At 40.2% G+C, this 13,875-nt stretch overlaps 1 protein-coding gene across 10 annotated transcripts in view; it reads right to left on the reverse strand.

Annotated features, from left to right (window-relative positions):
* Positions 1-6,087: 6,087 nt before the first annotated feature.
* Positions 6,088-13,875, reverse strand: part of LOC146821355 (uncharacterized) — a 60,655-nt gene continuing 52,867 nt past the window's right edge. For 5 of the 10 annotated variants that reach the window (XM_085612295.1, XM_085612291.1, XM_085612298.1 and 2 more), the window contains 3 exons: positions 11,834-11,950; positions 10,946-11,044; positions 6,088-7,087 (listed from right to left, as the gene is read on the reverse strand). In XM_085612295.1, the coding sequence (XP_085468421.1) occupies positions 6,291-7,087; positions 10,946-11,044; positions 11,834-11,950 (1,013 nt within the window). In that variant the 3' untranslated portion in view covers positions 6,088-6,290. Of the gene's footprint in view, positions 7,088-10,945; positions 11,045-11,833; positions 11,954-13,875 lie in introns of all 10 variants that reach the window. The other 5 variants (XM_085612294.1, XM_085612290.1, XM_085612292.1 and 2 more) reach the window with 2 other exon arrangements.

The following is a 13,875-nucleotide window of genomic DNA, read 5'->3' on the forward strand; positions in this document are numbered from 1 at the left end:
ATAGAAACCCTAGCCCTAGGAACCAATCAGAACCCTAGCTAATTGGTCAGTCAGAACCCAAACTCTAAGCCCTAAGTCAAACAGAAACCCTAGCCCAATGAACCAATCAGAACCCTAGCCCTATCAGCCAATCAGAACTTAAACCCTAAGCACTAGGTCCAGTAGAAAACCTAACCCTAGGTCAACATAATACAGATGCAACAACCAGTTAGAAACTTATACAAGGGGGTAAGTGACCTTAAGCACTTGCTGGTGTGCAGGGATGTGCTCCTGAGTCAGAATCTCCTTGGATACAGACAGGTTCAATACACACTTTGTAGTTCCTGTTCAATCCTGCAGCTAAAGTCCAATTCTAAAGCTACTAAAAATCCTGCTTTTCCACACTTATACAAACCACTCTTTCTAGCCAAATACATCCGAGTGCTACATACACTTTCGAAACACAATATAAACCACAAAGCAGATTAAACAGTCTCTTAAATACACTGGTTAGACTCTGGAGTGACTGTGCCTTTTTCATAGGTAGTGCCAGTCACAGGTAGAAAAAAAAAACTGTTTTAAAAGTACAAACTGCACAAAAACCAAGAGATAAATTTAAACAGCCACAGGTAGAGGAAAAGAGTAGTTTTAAAGTTTTAAAATACAATGCACAAAGTCTGTGTTCTTACTACCTTCTTTGTCTTTGCTCACTGGGCAGTTTAGGGCTCAGAGGGGCTGGAGCTACAAACATGGAGGTGTCTGTTTTGGGTTTCCCTCCACAAACTTAAAGGGCTGTGCAGGTGTAAGGGGAAGTTTGAGGGCTGCTGATTGGAAGCTTGAGGGATAATCAGTACAGCACAGACCGGTGTGGAGGGGGACAGGGAGGTGCCCCTGAAGTCAGAATCTTCTTTGATACAGATAGGCTCAGTCCACAGTTTGTAGTTCCTGTTCAGCCCTGCAGGTATGGCCCAATTCCAAAGCCACTAAAAATCCTGCTTTTTCCGCACTTAAACAAAACACTTTTTCTAGCCAAAAACGAGTGCTACATACACTTTCAACACACAAATTAGAGCAAATTAAGCAGTCTCTTAAACACACTGGTTAGTATATTAGTGTATTTGCCCCCTTTTAGCTTGAAAAAAAAGGCCATAGCACAGTATAGGGGAAAACCAGGAAAGAAATGTAAACAGTCACAGGTAGATAAAAACAGAAGTTTTAAAAGTACAAATTGCACAGAAACCAAGAGATAAATTTAAAGTCAGAGGTACAAAAAATGGGCAGTTTTAAAGTGCCAAAATACATAGCACAAAGTCTGTGTTCTTACCACCTCATTTGTCTTTGCTCACTGGGCAGCTTAGAGCTCAGAGAAGTAGGGGCTACATAATGAAGGTGTCTGTCTTGGGGATTCCCTCCACTGTAACTTTCCTGGGGTAGGGTGTGTGTGTGTGAAACAGCATCCAAAAATAGGAGAATTATCCAAATACGCACCTTGGAAACTGCACCTGCCAAAGCAAAAGTTGATTGGTAGTTTGGAGTGGTTAAAAGGTGTAATGATGACGACACCTGGACATAGGTTGTCAGGACCTAACAAAGCCATGCGTTTGGGCCTACCACTGGAAAAAAATTATCAATCTGCTAAACCAGAACCATCAATATACTTATTCCTCACACCATACGGCTAAGTCCCTTACCTTCTTACTGTTAATGCATGAGACCCCTGAGACACAATGGAGTGTTTATGCTGTCAGAAAGCGATTGAGTAGTCATCTGACAACTAGCAGTGCTTATACTTCCGATCTCCAAATTGTTTCTGATATTGGAAATACATATCCTTAGGCTTAGATACCCTACCATAGTGACTAAAGTGCTCAATATCCATCCGTGCGGATAGACAGCCTATTAATGGTGTTCATGACTCTCATGCTAGAACATTAAATTTTGTGGGGATGATTTAGAGTTTGGCGGACAGGATACTCCGTTGCAAAGGTGACAGAGTACTGGGTCCACCAAACCCAAGGTCCATCTGCCTTGTTTAAAGATGAGAAGACCTTACGTTTTCTGTTGATGAAGCCCCACCGGCTGTCTGAGAAAGAACATTACATCACCCATTCGATTTAGGGTGGATAATGTAATGTCTTTGTTTTCCTGTCGGTCACAAGGGACACAAGAACTAATGACTCCCACAGCAAAGGAGAAAGCTGTCAGGGTGATGGTTTCAGATCTGTTGGATCGTAACCACTAACCTGAGTAATCCGATCAGCGGGGCGATGGAGAGAAGACAGTCCAGCTACTCCCTTTGTGTTCTCCCCGAGGGACAAATGAGAACTGCCCACCCAAGTCGAACATACAGGGGAATAGAGAAGTGGAAAAATTAATAAAGAACAGCCTCAGAATACAGAGCAGCCTTTCTTGCTGCGACTTCACCTTATGTAGTAGTTTCTATTTTATATAAGAGGCCAACCCTAAATGGCAAGGGAGAGAGGAAGAAAGAGGCATTAATATTCACTCCTTCTACCCACTACCTCCTTTCAGTAACTCTACCACCTACAATACTAAATCAATCATGCACACATAGGCAGATAAGCTGTAGATGCAGAAACAGGATTAATGTACACTGAGTGAGTATCTTCATCAATGCTACTGGGTTTTATAGGGCGGATTAATCATTAGTATATGGAAATCTCAAAAGAAACGTACCCAAAATATCCAACAAACTAGGCAAGTACTCCAGAGATATCCTTTCTCTGATTCTAAAACAATATGGGCCCTCAATATGCCTCAATTGAAGCTGACATATGCACATGTACATAAGGAATCTTAACTATATAGCACAACTCTATCTGTGAACAAGCTGTCACTGGCAGGGAATTTGTAACAGTCAAAATAGCCACAGACCGCGGTAAATAATGTCAGAAAGCAGAATGGAAATGGGCACTTCCATTAGTGCATGGCATTTATTTGTGCGTCGTAAGAGTCCGTGATGGGACTCGGCCGACATCCATGAATTGCTGGCAGAGAAAGAGTACCAGGGGTCCCACCGGCAAGATAACAGACTTCAAATGCTGCTGGTAGCAAGGGGCAATTGAGTATATCCCTTTCCTTTCAACACCAGCCATGGTTTGGAGAAAGGACACGCTTCTTCCAGGACGTAATGCAGGCACATTACTGAATTGTTCGACAAGAGTGTAGATATGGGATGCGGAAAAGACTAGAAGCAGGACTGTCCTCCTAACTTGTTCTTCGAATGTTAAGCAGTGTGCATGCCGGGAGGAATGTTTTTTAAAACCCCGGTAACCATCAGAGAGTGCTTTCTCAGCTGTTTTTTTGGGATGCTGGAACATGGAGTCCTGAACCAGGTGAGTGTGTGAATACACATTCATTCCTTATTTGTTCCCCCATTAAGCGATTATACCACTGGGCTGTAGTGCTTAGCCATCGATTGTTTTTTACTATTGCGAAGACTTTAATAATGTACAGGGTCATGACAGAGGGGCCATTGTTTTTTTTGTTTTCTAGAAATAAACTCCCACTTTGGGGCTTTGTCCACCAGATATTTAGTACATTAAAGGGTACCGCCGGGTTGGTGGTTCCCTTCACGTACAGAGATAACCACTGGGCCAGCGGTCACCTCTAAATTTGACAAACAGTTTTCCACCAGGAAGGCAGAGAAAAGTATTCTGCCATTTTGACAGACGGCGTACCATCCGTCGAGCAATAAATCAGGTCCTTTGTCTTTAGTTCCCTAATATAAGGCCATCTAAATGAGGCGTCCATTTTTCCACAGATTTAGCAATCTTTACTGTGCCAATTCCTTGTTACAGATTCACAAAACATGGCTGTTCTTTGAATATGATTTACTAACACAAATCAGCTGTCTGAATCAGAAGTACCACAGCATGGAACATCAGCACCCTGAGGTTATTATTATGGCATGTGTGTGATAGACTGGAATCAGAAACAAAATCAAATTTGGGAAAATGCTAACCCTTGCAGTGCTGCAGTACATATTTTGCACCGGTCAAAGACATTTTTTACTTTACTCTGCAGGCCCCAGTGTATTTGGTTTTAAAGTGGTAGAGGCAGGTATGATTTCCCTTATGTTGATACTCTGCTAGTGCAATACATGATGTTTCTATAGCACTATATGAAAAGGCGTCAGTAGGTTCATATTTCTGAAGTGAAAATCACAATGTCTTTCATTTGATATTATTTTAGAGCAAAACTGCTCATGAAAAGTGAAGCAATTTCTAATGCAGTGCAATTTTCTGATGACTCAATATTTGTGTCTGTGTTAATGTGGAGTACTCTTTTGTGCAAATATTTAATGAGCAAAACTGGCAAAATCTGGGGTACATTACGTGACTCTTCATGCCTTTATGTAATAATGAGGAAAAAAGTGAATGATGGAATGTTTGAATTAATCGTAGTCTCCTGTTATTACTCAGGGTTGTATTCTAGTTCATAATTTTTGCACACTATGTGTTACTGAAGACAGAGACCAAACATTTATATCAGACTTGGTCCTTCTCTATTAAGAGCAGTCCAGTCAGAAATTATGTTGTGGAATGAGGTACAGAGTAATTACTAATTGCTGAGATTTATTCAAGCATTCCACCTACCACTATTTTGTTTTTCAAAGCGAAAAGCTATGATTATTATGGGTATTCTGAAAAATTGAGCCTGCGCTCACTGTGCCATTAGAATCAAGGTACACTTCACTAAAGAGACCCACCAAGGCCAATGCTAGAATATTTTCCTGTGCTCCCATCGAGACCAAACCTGGCTTGTCAGTTTGGGATGGACTATTCCTACTGGAATATGCCACAGTCTGTGTATATGGTTGTGTCACGTGGCTCAGTTAGGCCTGGTAAGAAACACTGCATTTTAAAATGCCCATGTTTCCTAAGGTGCCTTCTCTTTCACATGATCACTTTTGACATACATCTGCTCGTGCGACAGTGCAGGATTAGTTTCTCAGAAACCACTTTGCTTGCAAATCCTCTCCGCAAGAACACTACCAAGACACCTTGAACATTTCGTACAAGACCCCAAAACACATTGTGCAAATTTTATTAGGTATTTCGTTCATGAGGTGACGTTGCTATCATAGAGAAAAAACAATGTCAGCTAAGAGAAGCATCAACACAGAAGAATATAAGTCATTGTTATAAATTCACACGCACTTCCATGCTCAAATTAGAACACTCAGCAGTCACTCACGGGGTCATCGCTGTGTTGGCGTTTCAGCTTAGCTGGTTCTTGTTGAGTCATCTGCGAGGAGGGATGTCCAGCCTGTGACCAAGATGGGGACCTACTTACCTTGCCTCCAGGTAATGGGGAGATAGATCATCCTATTGGGGATTCTTGGCAGAGCACACACACCCTAGACAACTAGGTTAGGGAGTCCAAAGTAGGGGTACACTATTCTCAATACTTGTATGCCAGCATATATACACTGTTTTAGCACGATGGTGAAACTGTTTAGTCTCTTCATCGTCCTTATACTTCTAATCCCTTTTAGCAGCGTTCGTCTATTGATCATTGCAGGACATATATTTTATACAAAAATTACAATGGTTCAATAAATATTGAAAATGCCCCTTTTTGTATGTCTTGTATGTCTCTCCAAGAGTGCACAAGTGACTGAGTGAAAAGGTTCTAGATCTGTTACCACAATTCCTGAGAGGGATAAGAGTTGTCATGTTCTGAGGTTGTCCAAACCATTCATCACCTGTCTAGGTTAAAGGGACTTATGGTGGCACTGTGAGCTAGCTAGCCTATAGTACACCATATCCTGCGGGGATGCATAGAATTAGTCTGGCACCATCCCATCAACTATGTTGACCAACAACCATGCAGTTCCTACTTGAAAGTGGAAACTGTACAAAGTGGCATTGTAGACACCAAAAAAACGAGCTGGAATGCAGTTCTGAGTTATTACAACTGGCTCAGATTAATTTAAGCATTTCATGTATCACTTTTTTGGTAATACTGACAAATACATCTTGGGAGCTGGGGAAGAATACAGGACTCTATCCCTTTGAACCATACTATGTTGCATAATAAATTTGTAGTGCTATTACTGAGCTGTCTCTTTGTACTACTAGGCCAATACAAAAACTGTTATTTATTCTTATTTTGAAGAAACATAGATAGTGCTCCGAGCTACAGTGACTGCATGCATCAACAAATGGGCACTGATGATACTAATAAACAACAAACCTTTTTCGAGGGCCACATTGTTTTGCGTTTGGTGGCGGTATCGTCATATCACTGAATGCTAATCATTTCTATATTACTAACGTGGATTTTTAGATGGAAGATAAACCAGTTGCATGTGTCCTTTTATGCCTAATAAGATGACCACGTCGACGAAATCTACTGGGACATTCAGGACAATGATAAGGTCTCTCATCTGTGTGTATTCGCTGATGCTGAATTAAATTTGCGACATCGCTAAAGCACCTTCCACATTCACTACAAATGTACGGTTTCTCTCCAGTGTGAATTCTCTGATGTGTTGTGAGAGTCTGGGACTGTTTGAAGCTCTTCCCACATTCATTACAGCTATAAGGCCTTTCTCCCGTGTGTAATTTCCAGTGCATGATTCGAGACTTTGACTGTCTGAGGCCGTTCCTGTATTTTCGACCACCAACCAGTTTGTTCTGATTTTCCAAATCACTGGCATTCTTCTTGCAGTCACTGCATTTATTCAGCAGTTCTCGATTTTGTACTTGCTGAAGTGTTGTTTCATTTGCAGACTGGCTGTAATACTTTCCACACTGGATGCATGTAGACAGTTTAAACCCAGTGTGCATGTTCTGATGTGGGTTTATAGCTGGGGGTTCACTTAAGATCTTTCCAAATTCAGGCTGGGTATATGGTTTTAGCCTTGCGTTGGTTTCTTGATGTACAGGAACTTTTTGCCTCTGACTATAAGCGCTGCTATATGTATCGCAAGCAGATGCACTCTCTCTTGGATACACTCTGTAATGCCTAAAAGGATGTGATTCGTCGCTACCAACATTCTTTCTTTCAGTGGCGGTGTATTTTCTCTTCCTATGGTTTGCTTGATATTGCTCGATGGGGTTTACTGATGTATTGGCAGCTAAGATAAAGAGAGAAAGGGACAGAGATAAGTGAACATCCACCGTATACTTGAAACCTAGGATTAAGAAAACAAGCAAATATTAGATAGACCGGTCTTTGAAGAAAGTTATTTAGTGAATTATGTTTTGCGAGCCATGTTATCAATATTTTACTAAAATCCCTTGTAAGAACATTTATGGTTAGTGAGAAGGAAGTCGATTTCCCAACTTGGTCCTATTCTGGAGAAAGTTCAGCCATTCATTGTGAAGGACTGTATGCCTGAAGTATTGCACAAGGCACAAGGCCTGCCAACCTTATTCATAGAGCGTAGTCTATGAGCTGGTCTCTCATCCTCCTGTCTTAGATGAAATACCCTGAATAATCAGGCCTGATCCACAAACACTTTCTGGTACTACCTGTGCCTTACTCAGGCTTAAGTGTGATTTATCTTTGAGATTTTAGGAATACGCATGCTCACTCATGGAAAAAAGTTAGGACTGCAAATTCAGGTGTAAATCACATTTTAGATAGGAATAAGATTCAACTATTCACAGAAAAATCTTTGTGAACATCAATCTATTTTGCAATAATAGAAACTCCTCACTGAAGGGGTCATCTTAAGCGCTTTAAGAAACCGTTGAATATTCTTGGCATGCAATAGTAAGTATCAGAAAGCTGGATGTGACATTCAGTGGAAAACCAACTTGAAGAGATGTTATTTGAGACCGAATTGTGTAGCTCACATGCACTTTACAGCAGTGCCTTAAAATTATATATTGTTGGTCAGTAAAGGGCAGTCATTTATGATGTACTATGCTTGAAATTTTTTGATGCAAATTAAACATCCTGGAGCTGTGTGCTAGGTACAATATAGTTTCCAGATTTGGTGCCGGCTTGCCCTACAGGTTCTTAGCATATTCCAACCTTGATTTACCAAAATCGTGGACCACATTTTTAAATATCCTTCCCATCTACTTATATGTGAAACGGAATTTTGTCAGCATGCTTATGGTTCTTCACATCATGTGGTTTCGACTCCTCTGGACAAACACTTTTCTAATACAGACAGTCAAAAATATTTTGATAGTAGTCAAAGTCATTTGATTGGGCAAAAATGGTTGGGCTGGTCAAAGCCATTTATTTAAATGCTTAACAGGGCTGCTAAAGTTTAATGGATGTCTTGAAGAATTGTATTTTTATGGTGTCCGTTGGCACAATGTGAATGCCTTCAAAGTTTTCTTAACTTGGTCTGTGCAAGCTTTAGTTAATTATTGAATTTTGAAGGTGGTTTAAATCAAATCGCTGTACAAACATAATAAAGTGTTACAGGAGCTAATCACTTCAGGGAATAGAGTTCACAACCTGTGAACTAAAGTTTAAGCACTAAGTGAATTACCCTGATTCCTCGTAAATAAGGTCAGGAAGCAATTTCAGAACATCCTCGCACCATCTCATGGACTTTGGACTAGAAGCTGTTTCTAATTTGGAAATGTGAAAAATATATCAGTACATCTGAAAGCCAGACAGGAACTGTTCAAGAAATGGTTAGAGGTTTTGATTGTGAAGTCCGAGAAGCTCAGAGTAATTCAGGATCAATGATTTGACCCTTTACCAGTACTGTAAATAAAATCAGTGAAGTGAATTATTTTATCAGTTTAAAGGTCCCAAGGAATCCCACAGTGACTTTTATTTCAACAGACCTGACCCACTCCATAGCTGAAGTGTGATGATGATGCTAAACTGCTGAAGAGGAAGAAATGAGCCCTTCCTAACTCTGCTGCACAGACAATAACTAGATAGGTCGTGGCAGGTAGGGAAGTTCTCAAGCAAACAAAAAAGACATCAGATAAAAAAACTTTGATGCATCAGTTTTTGCCTTGTTCTCATTTTTTTCAAGGCGTGACAGGCTGATATAAGCGGTACACAGTCACTGGTTCCAACATACCTATTAAAAACACCATTTGCATGACTGAATGGTAAGACACATATTAAGGTCACGGTGGCCATGATGATAAATGTTTGAGTGATTATGTTCCTAGCTTATGCAAGTTATGCACTCGTCTCCAAAGCTGACAGGTTAGAACTTAGGCTATCTGTGGATAACAGAGGATTCAGCTCTGTCATTGAAGCAGGTGTCTACTGCTTTGAGCCAACGAGCTTCTATACAAGCTGCACACTTCTACGTATTTTCAGTTGACAGGGAGGTGGTTATGGAAGGTTGGCATTTTTACAACCAAAGGGTCACTTCCAATGTATAGAACTGCCCTTTGTTTCTCAAGGTTTGTAAGGGGCTTCCATTTTTTGAATCTCTGTAGGCCAGTCTGAAGGTTTCCATAGAGAAGGAGCCTGAGACTGTAATTAGTAAAGGGTACATTTAAAAATGATCCTAATTCTGCTCGAAGAGAGTACGATTTGAGCTCTATGCATAGGTTCCATGGTATATGTTCAGACAAAACATTGCCTGGTATTACAATTGTATATTCAAGAATGTGCAGCTTTGTTGAAGTAATGCAATATTTACAATTTAATGAGACGGTGGGAAAAAAAATCAATTGGAAAAGCTGATGCCAGCTGTCATACCGACAGGCGCATGAGGCCACTGTCATAAGCAATCCCAGGTTAATGCAACTGTTTGCCAAGGTCACCTCCAGATAGAAAAAAAATCCCTAAACTAGGTTTTTGGGCGACTTGTGTCTGTTTTTTAATCTTCTACGAGCAAGCATGGTCGATGAAACAGTACTTGGGCACAGAGCATGGTCAGGACTTTGGACAACAAACTATTAATGAATCTAGCTAAGACAGTGTACAGTCCTTAGAAACAAGAGGTTCTGGACAGACATATTTTCTGGAAATGTAGATTTCCAGAAGCACTCTGCTCTTTACCAGGACACGTTTTTTCACTATAGTCCAAACAAAAATAATAATATTACAAAAAGTAGGTGCTATACTTTTCCTCATAAACGTTTTTTGTAAATATAATAGGGAAAAGGGAAGTATGTTTCCATTGATATTAATACAGTCAGTCTTTGAAATCCAGCTTCCTTCGGCAAAGTAACTCACACCCATAACAGATTATGAGGGCTGCAACACTGAAACATAAGACCGCAGGCAGATGCATTTAAGAAAGAAAAAAAAGATCAATGGCCAATCTAGCTGTAATCCAATGGTCACTGACATAGGTGCATAGGTAAAAATGTCCAGGTTAATTCTTAGCACTAGCTATGTAGAAAAGAGCCAAAACTTCAAAAGGCAGCATCTAATACCATTCTTTTAACTTTCCTCGATATAAGGCCTACGGAACACAACAATCCATATGACATGATACAGGTGTAGCCAGGGGTAACGACTGCTAATCCTCGTTTGCCACTTGGTGCCCTTGACACGTCCCTTGTTAAATGCATCAGGGTTGGATAAGAGATCTACTTCTTAATGTCACTGAGAATCAAAATACATGTCATGTTACCTAAACTACCTCTGCCACTTTGGTGTATCAGGGGTCTTGTCTGCAATACTTCTAGGTAAAATTCAAAGAAAATATTTACTATAAAAATGACAACCTAAGTCCAAAATCTCTCGTAGACATTGGTTTAGAAAAACATCAATAACCTTCAGCAATAAGGAACAAGCGTAAATAAATACTAATACAAGTATTAGAAATGTCTCTTGCATCTGAGATATCCAGAGGTGAGGGGAATGTTCGCCTTACAGAGGAGGTAACTCAATATCTAAAACACATGCATCAGTTACCCAACAGCCCACAGTGCTTTTTTTTTTTTTACAAAGGATTTTGCATTTATATTAAATTCAGCTTTTTAAGACATCCACAAATGTGCTCATGTATTTGATTCTGTAGACAGTGGCCCTTCTTCATACTTACCAGGTGATGTTCCCTTAGGAGTCTGCTCATCCATAAACTGTGTTTTTTCCTTCTGTACATGAATTGGTGATAGAACAGGCTTGATGATAACTGGTTCACCTGATAAAGAGAAAGCAGAAATAAATGGTCCTGTGAAAAACTAATTCAATATATTGACACTAAGAACTGCTGCTAATACTGTTATTATGCATAATACCCGCTATTTCTCTTCCCCATTACACTACTTGTGAGTTCTAGCAAGAACTGAGACGGGTATTTGTCTCTGTTTAATACTCTCTGTAATCGGCCCCTCCTTTCACTGAATCTATAGGGATAAGAAACACATCTCATTTCCGGTTTCTAAAACACCTCATTACCGGTTTCTAATCTGTCAGTGACTGATGTTGTTCCTATCAAAGAGAATTCTCCTGTTTTTAAGTAGAGGCCTCCACGGGCCGGGTGACGTAGGAGATGTAGGATAACTTACATATATTCTAGGGAAGGCTGTAGAACAACGTTTGGATTATTTTGTATTAGTTAAATTTATGGTTTATGTAATGTTGTACTTGAACCTTTGTTAGGATTATAGTCTTGACTCAAGATAGAAACACTGAGTGTGCCTATAGAACAGCCTGTAAATCAGGTTTGTTGATCTGAAGAGGTACAGAGGAGGCAGACTTTCTTCAGTTATGTATGTCCAGGCACCTCAGCATTTGGTACAGGATACCTTCTGGGCATATCCGCTATGATGCAAGGATGTGTGGCCTGGGCCAACGGAAGGTACTTTACCTTTGACAGATCATTCGGTAAACCTTGATACAACGAAAATATACAATAACTATGAGCTATTAGAGCAAAAGTTTCTTTTGATGGGGGATATGTGTGCCTTCAAAAGCCGTGTTTACTTACAGGCTGAATTAATGTTGATGTCTTTGCTTCCAGAGTTCTGATGGTCAATGAAGCAGCCCTCTTCCTCGTCCTCGTCTTTAATGATGAAGGAAACAATAGGTGGGATAACATTTTTCTCTGCTGAACGAAAACATGCCAATTGTTGAATCATTTTATCTCACTTGTAATTTATTTTGGTGATTAGCGTTTCTCAAGGAAAATGCAATTAATTAACATGAATAAACACATGCTTAAGTGGTTTGCAGATATGCAACTGATCATCTATTGGGCAGTATAACCCTTAATTTTAGAACAACAAACCGCCATTTAAAACCTGAGCTGGTTCACTGAAAAAAAAAATGGAATTCTCCTCAGTTTAACTGTTTCAATGGGCCCAAAAACTGCAACCCTCTGCCAGCTGTAGAATATGCTGCAACAACAAATGAGGGACAGAATGCTGAATGAATCAAACATTCAACACCATTCCAGAGATCTGGGTTAAATCCCTTGTTCTTTTGCTCACTGCGCCACCCCAGTTTGGACCTAGCCATATGAAAATCAGTCTTGACCCTGTTCCTCATGGGAACAGTCCAGCCCGAACTGCTAAGCAGGGTCCTCCCTGGATCGGAAACAAGCATCCTGGGACTGTTTTCGGGGTAACACCCCTCATCAGTCAGGCTAGCTTGAATCCATTGGCACAGCGAGCAAGGGACCCATGTCAGGGCATGCCCATCCCACTTAGGGCGAAAGGTGCTGCGGCAACAAATGATGGATGGAATGCCGAATGAATCAAACATTCACCCCCAGTCTAGAGATCTGGGTTAAATCCATTATTCTTTTGCTTACTTTGCATAGCTGTAGAATATAGGCATACACTGAGGCGCTTTATAGTAAATGAAATTTGTCATGCAGTATTCAGATCCAAACCGTAGATTGTGGTATGAAATACTCATGTGTAGGTACAGTAGACACACAGTGCCTACAATTTTAATCTTCCTAACCTATAAATGAAAATAAACAACTGCCATATTTTACTAGCCTGGTGAAATCCCTGGACCTCATACTTGTAACCAACACGCTATGCTACTCTACGCCTACTATCGGCCCATTCCCATCTGATAATGACAACATACACAATAGTTAACATTCTTTCACAAATCAATTCCCCTACTTCCATGAGGAAACATTCATTGACTTCTTGCTTTTTCAAACTAAGTATGTGATGATCTCACTCCATTCCTACCCGTTACGTCAATCCCTTCAACAATAGTCTGAAAAACCTTTTAGTTCATCATATCCACGTATACCCTCTTCACTCACTGCCTTGAACAATAAACCAGGACGTCGCCTACTATTCGAAATTTCAAAAGCAAAGTGAGAGCACTTCTGTGCAAAAGGGGCTAAATTAAGACCACAACTTAAAGGAAATACCAACAAGCAGTGGGAACGTTAACTTGTGCAAAATCCTAATACTTTAAAAAATTCAGCACCCCACTTTAGACTTCGTATTCAGACGCACAGAACACTACCAGCAACCTACTCTCTCTACTCACTCAATGACTCCTCTCTAGTAGCTAAGAACTTTGCTACCTACTTTTCCAGTCACCATAACAGTTCTGCTTGCTACATTTATTACTGCTCCACCAACCCCTCCCCCCCAGCCCATGATACAACCCCATGACACTTGAATCCCGCTTATCTACACTCTCCCATTTTGTAACAACTTTTCTCATTAAACTCATTAAATTTATAAAAGCTGGTACTCGCTCTCATGCACAAGCGGACCTTTCATTTGAATTAAATTTTTATTGTGTATTCAACAGAAAATACAGTACAAGTTCCCAAAGTTAAAAATGTATTTAAAAATTAAAGACTCGATAACAAATATTAACAGAGCCAGATGTGTAAAACAGTGAACAGCTTCAGTCTATGTGGCATTATGATACGATATAAAATTGATGATAAATAATACTGTCTAGCAGACGCCAACCCAGAACAGGAAACAACACATGCATTGCATCCTGTATTGAGCAGAAGCAAAACTGACAATCTCTAGCTGCACA

Source organism: Triturus cristatus, chromosome 6, assembly GCF_964204655.1.
Source record: "Triturus cristatus chromosome 6, aTriCri1.1, whole genome shotgun sequence".
NCBI classification, from domain to species: Eukaryota; Metazoa; Chordata; class Amphibia; order Caudata; family Salamandridae; genus Triturus; species Triturus cristatus.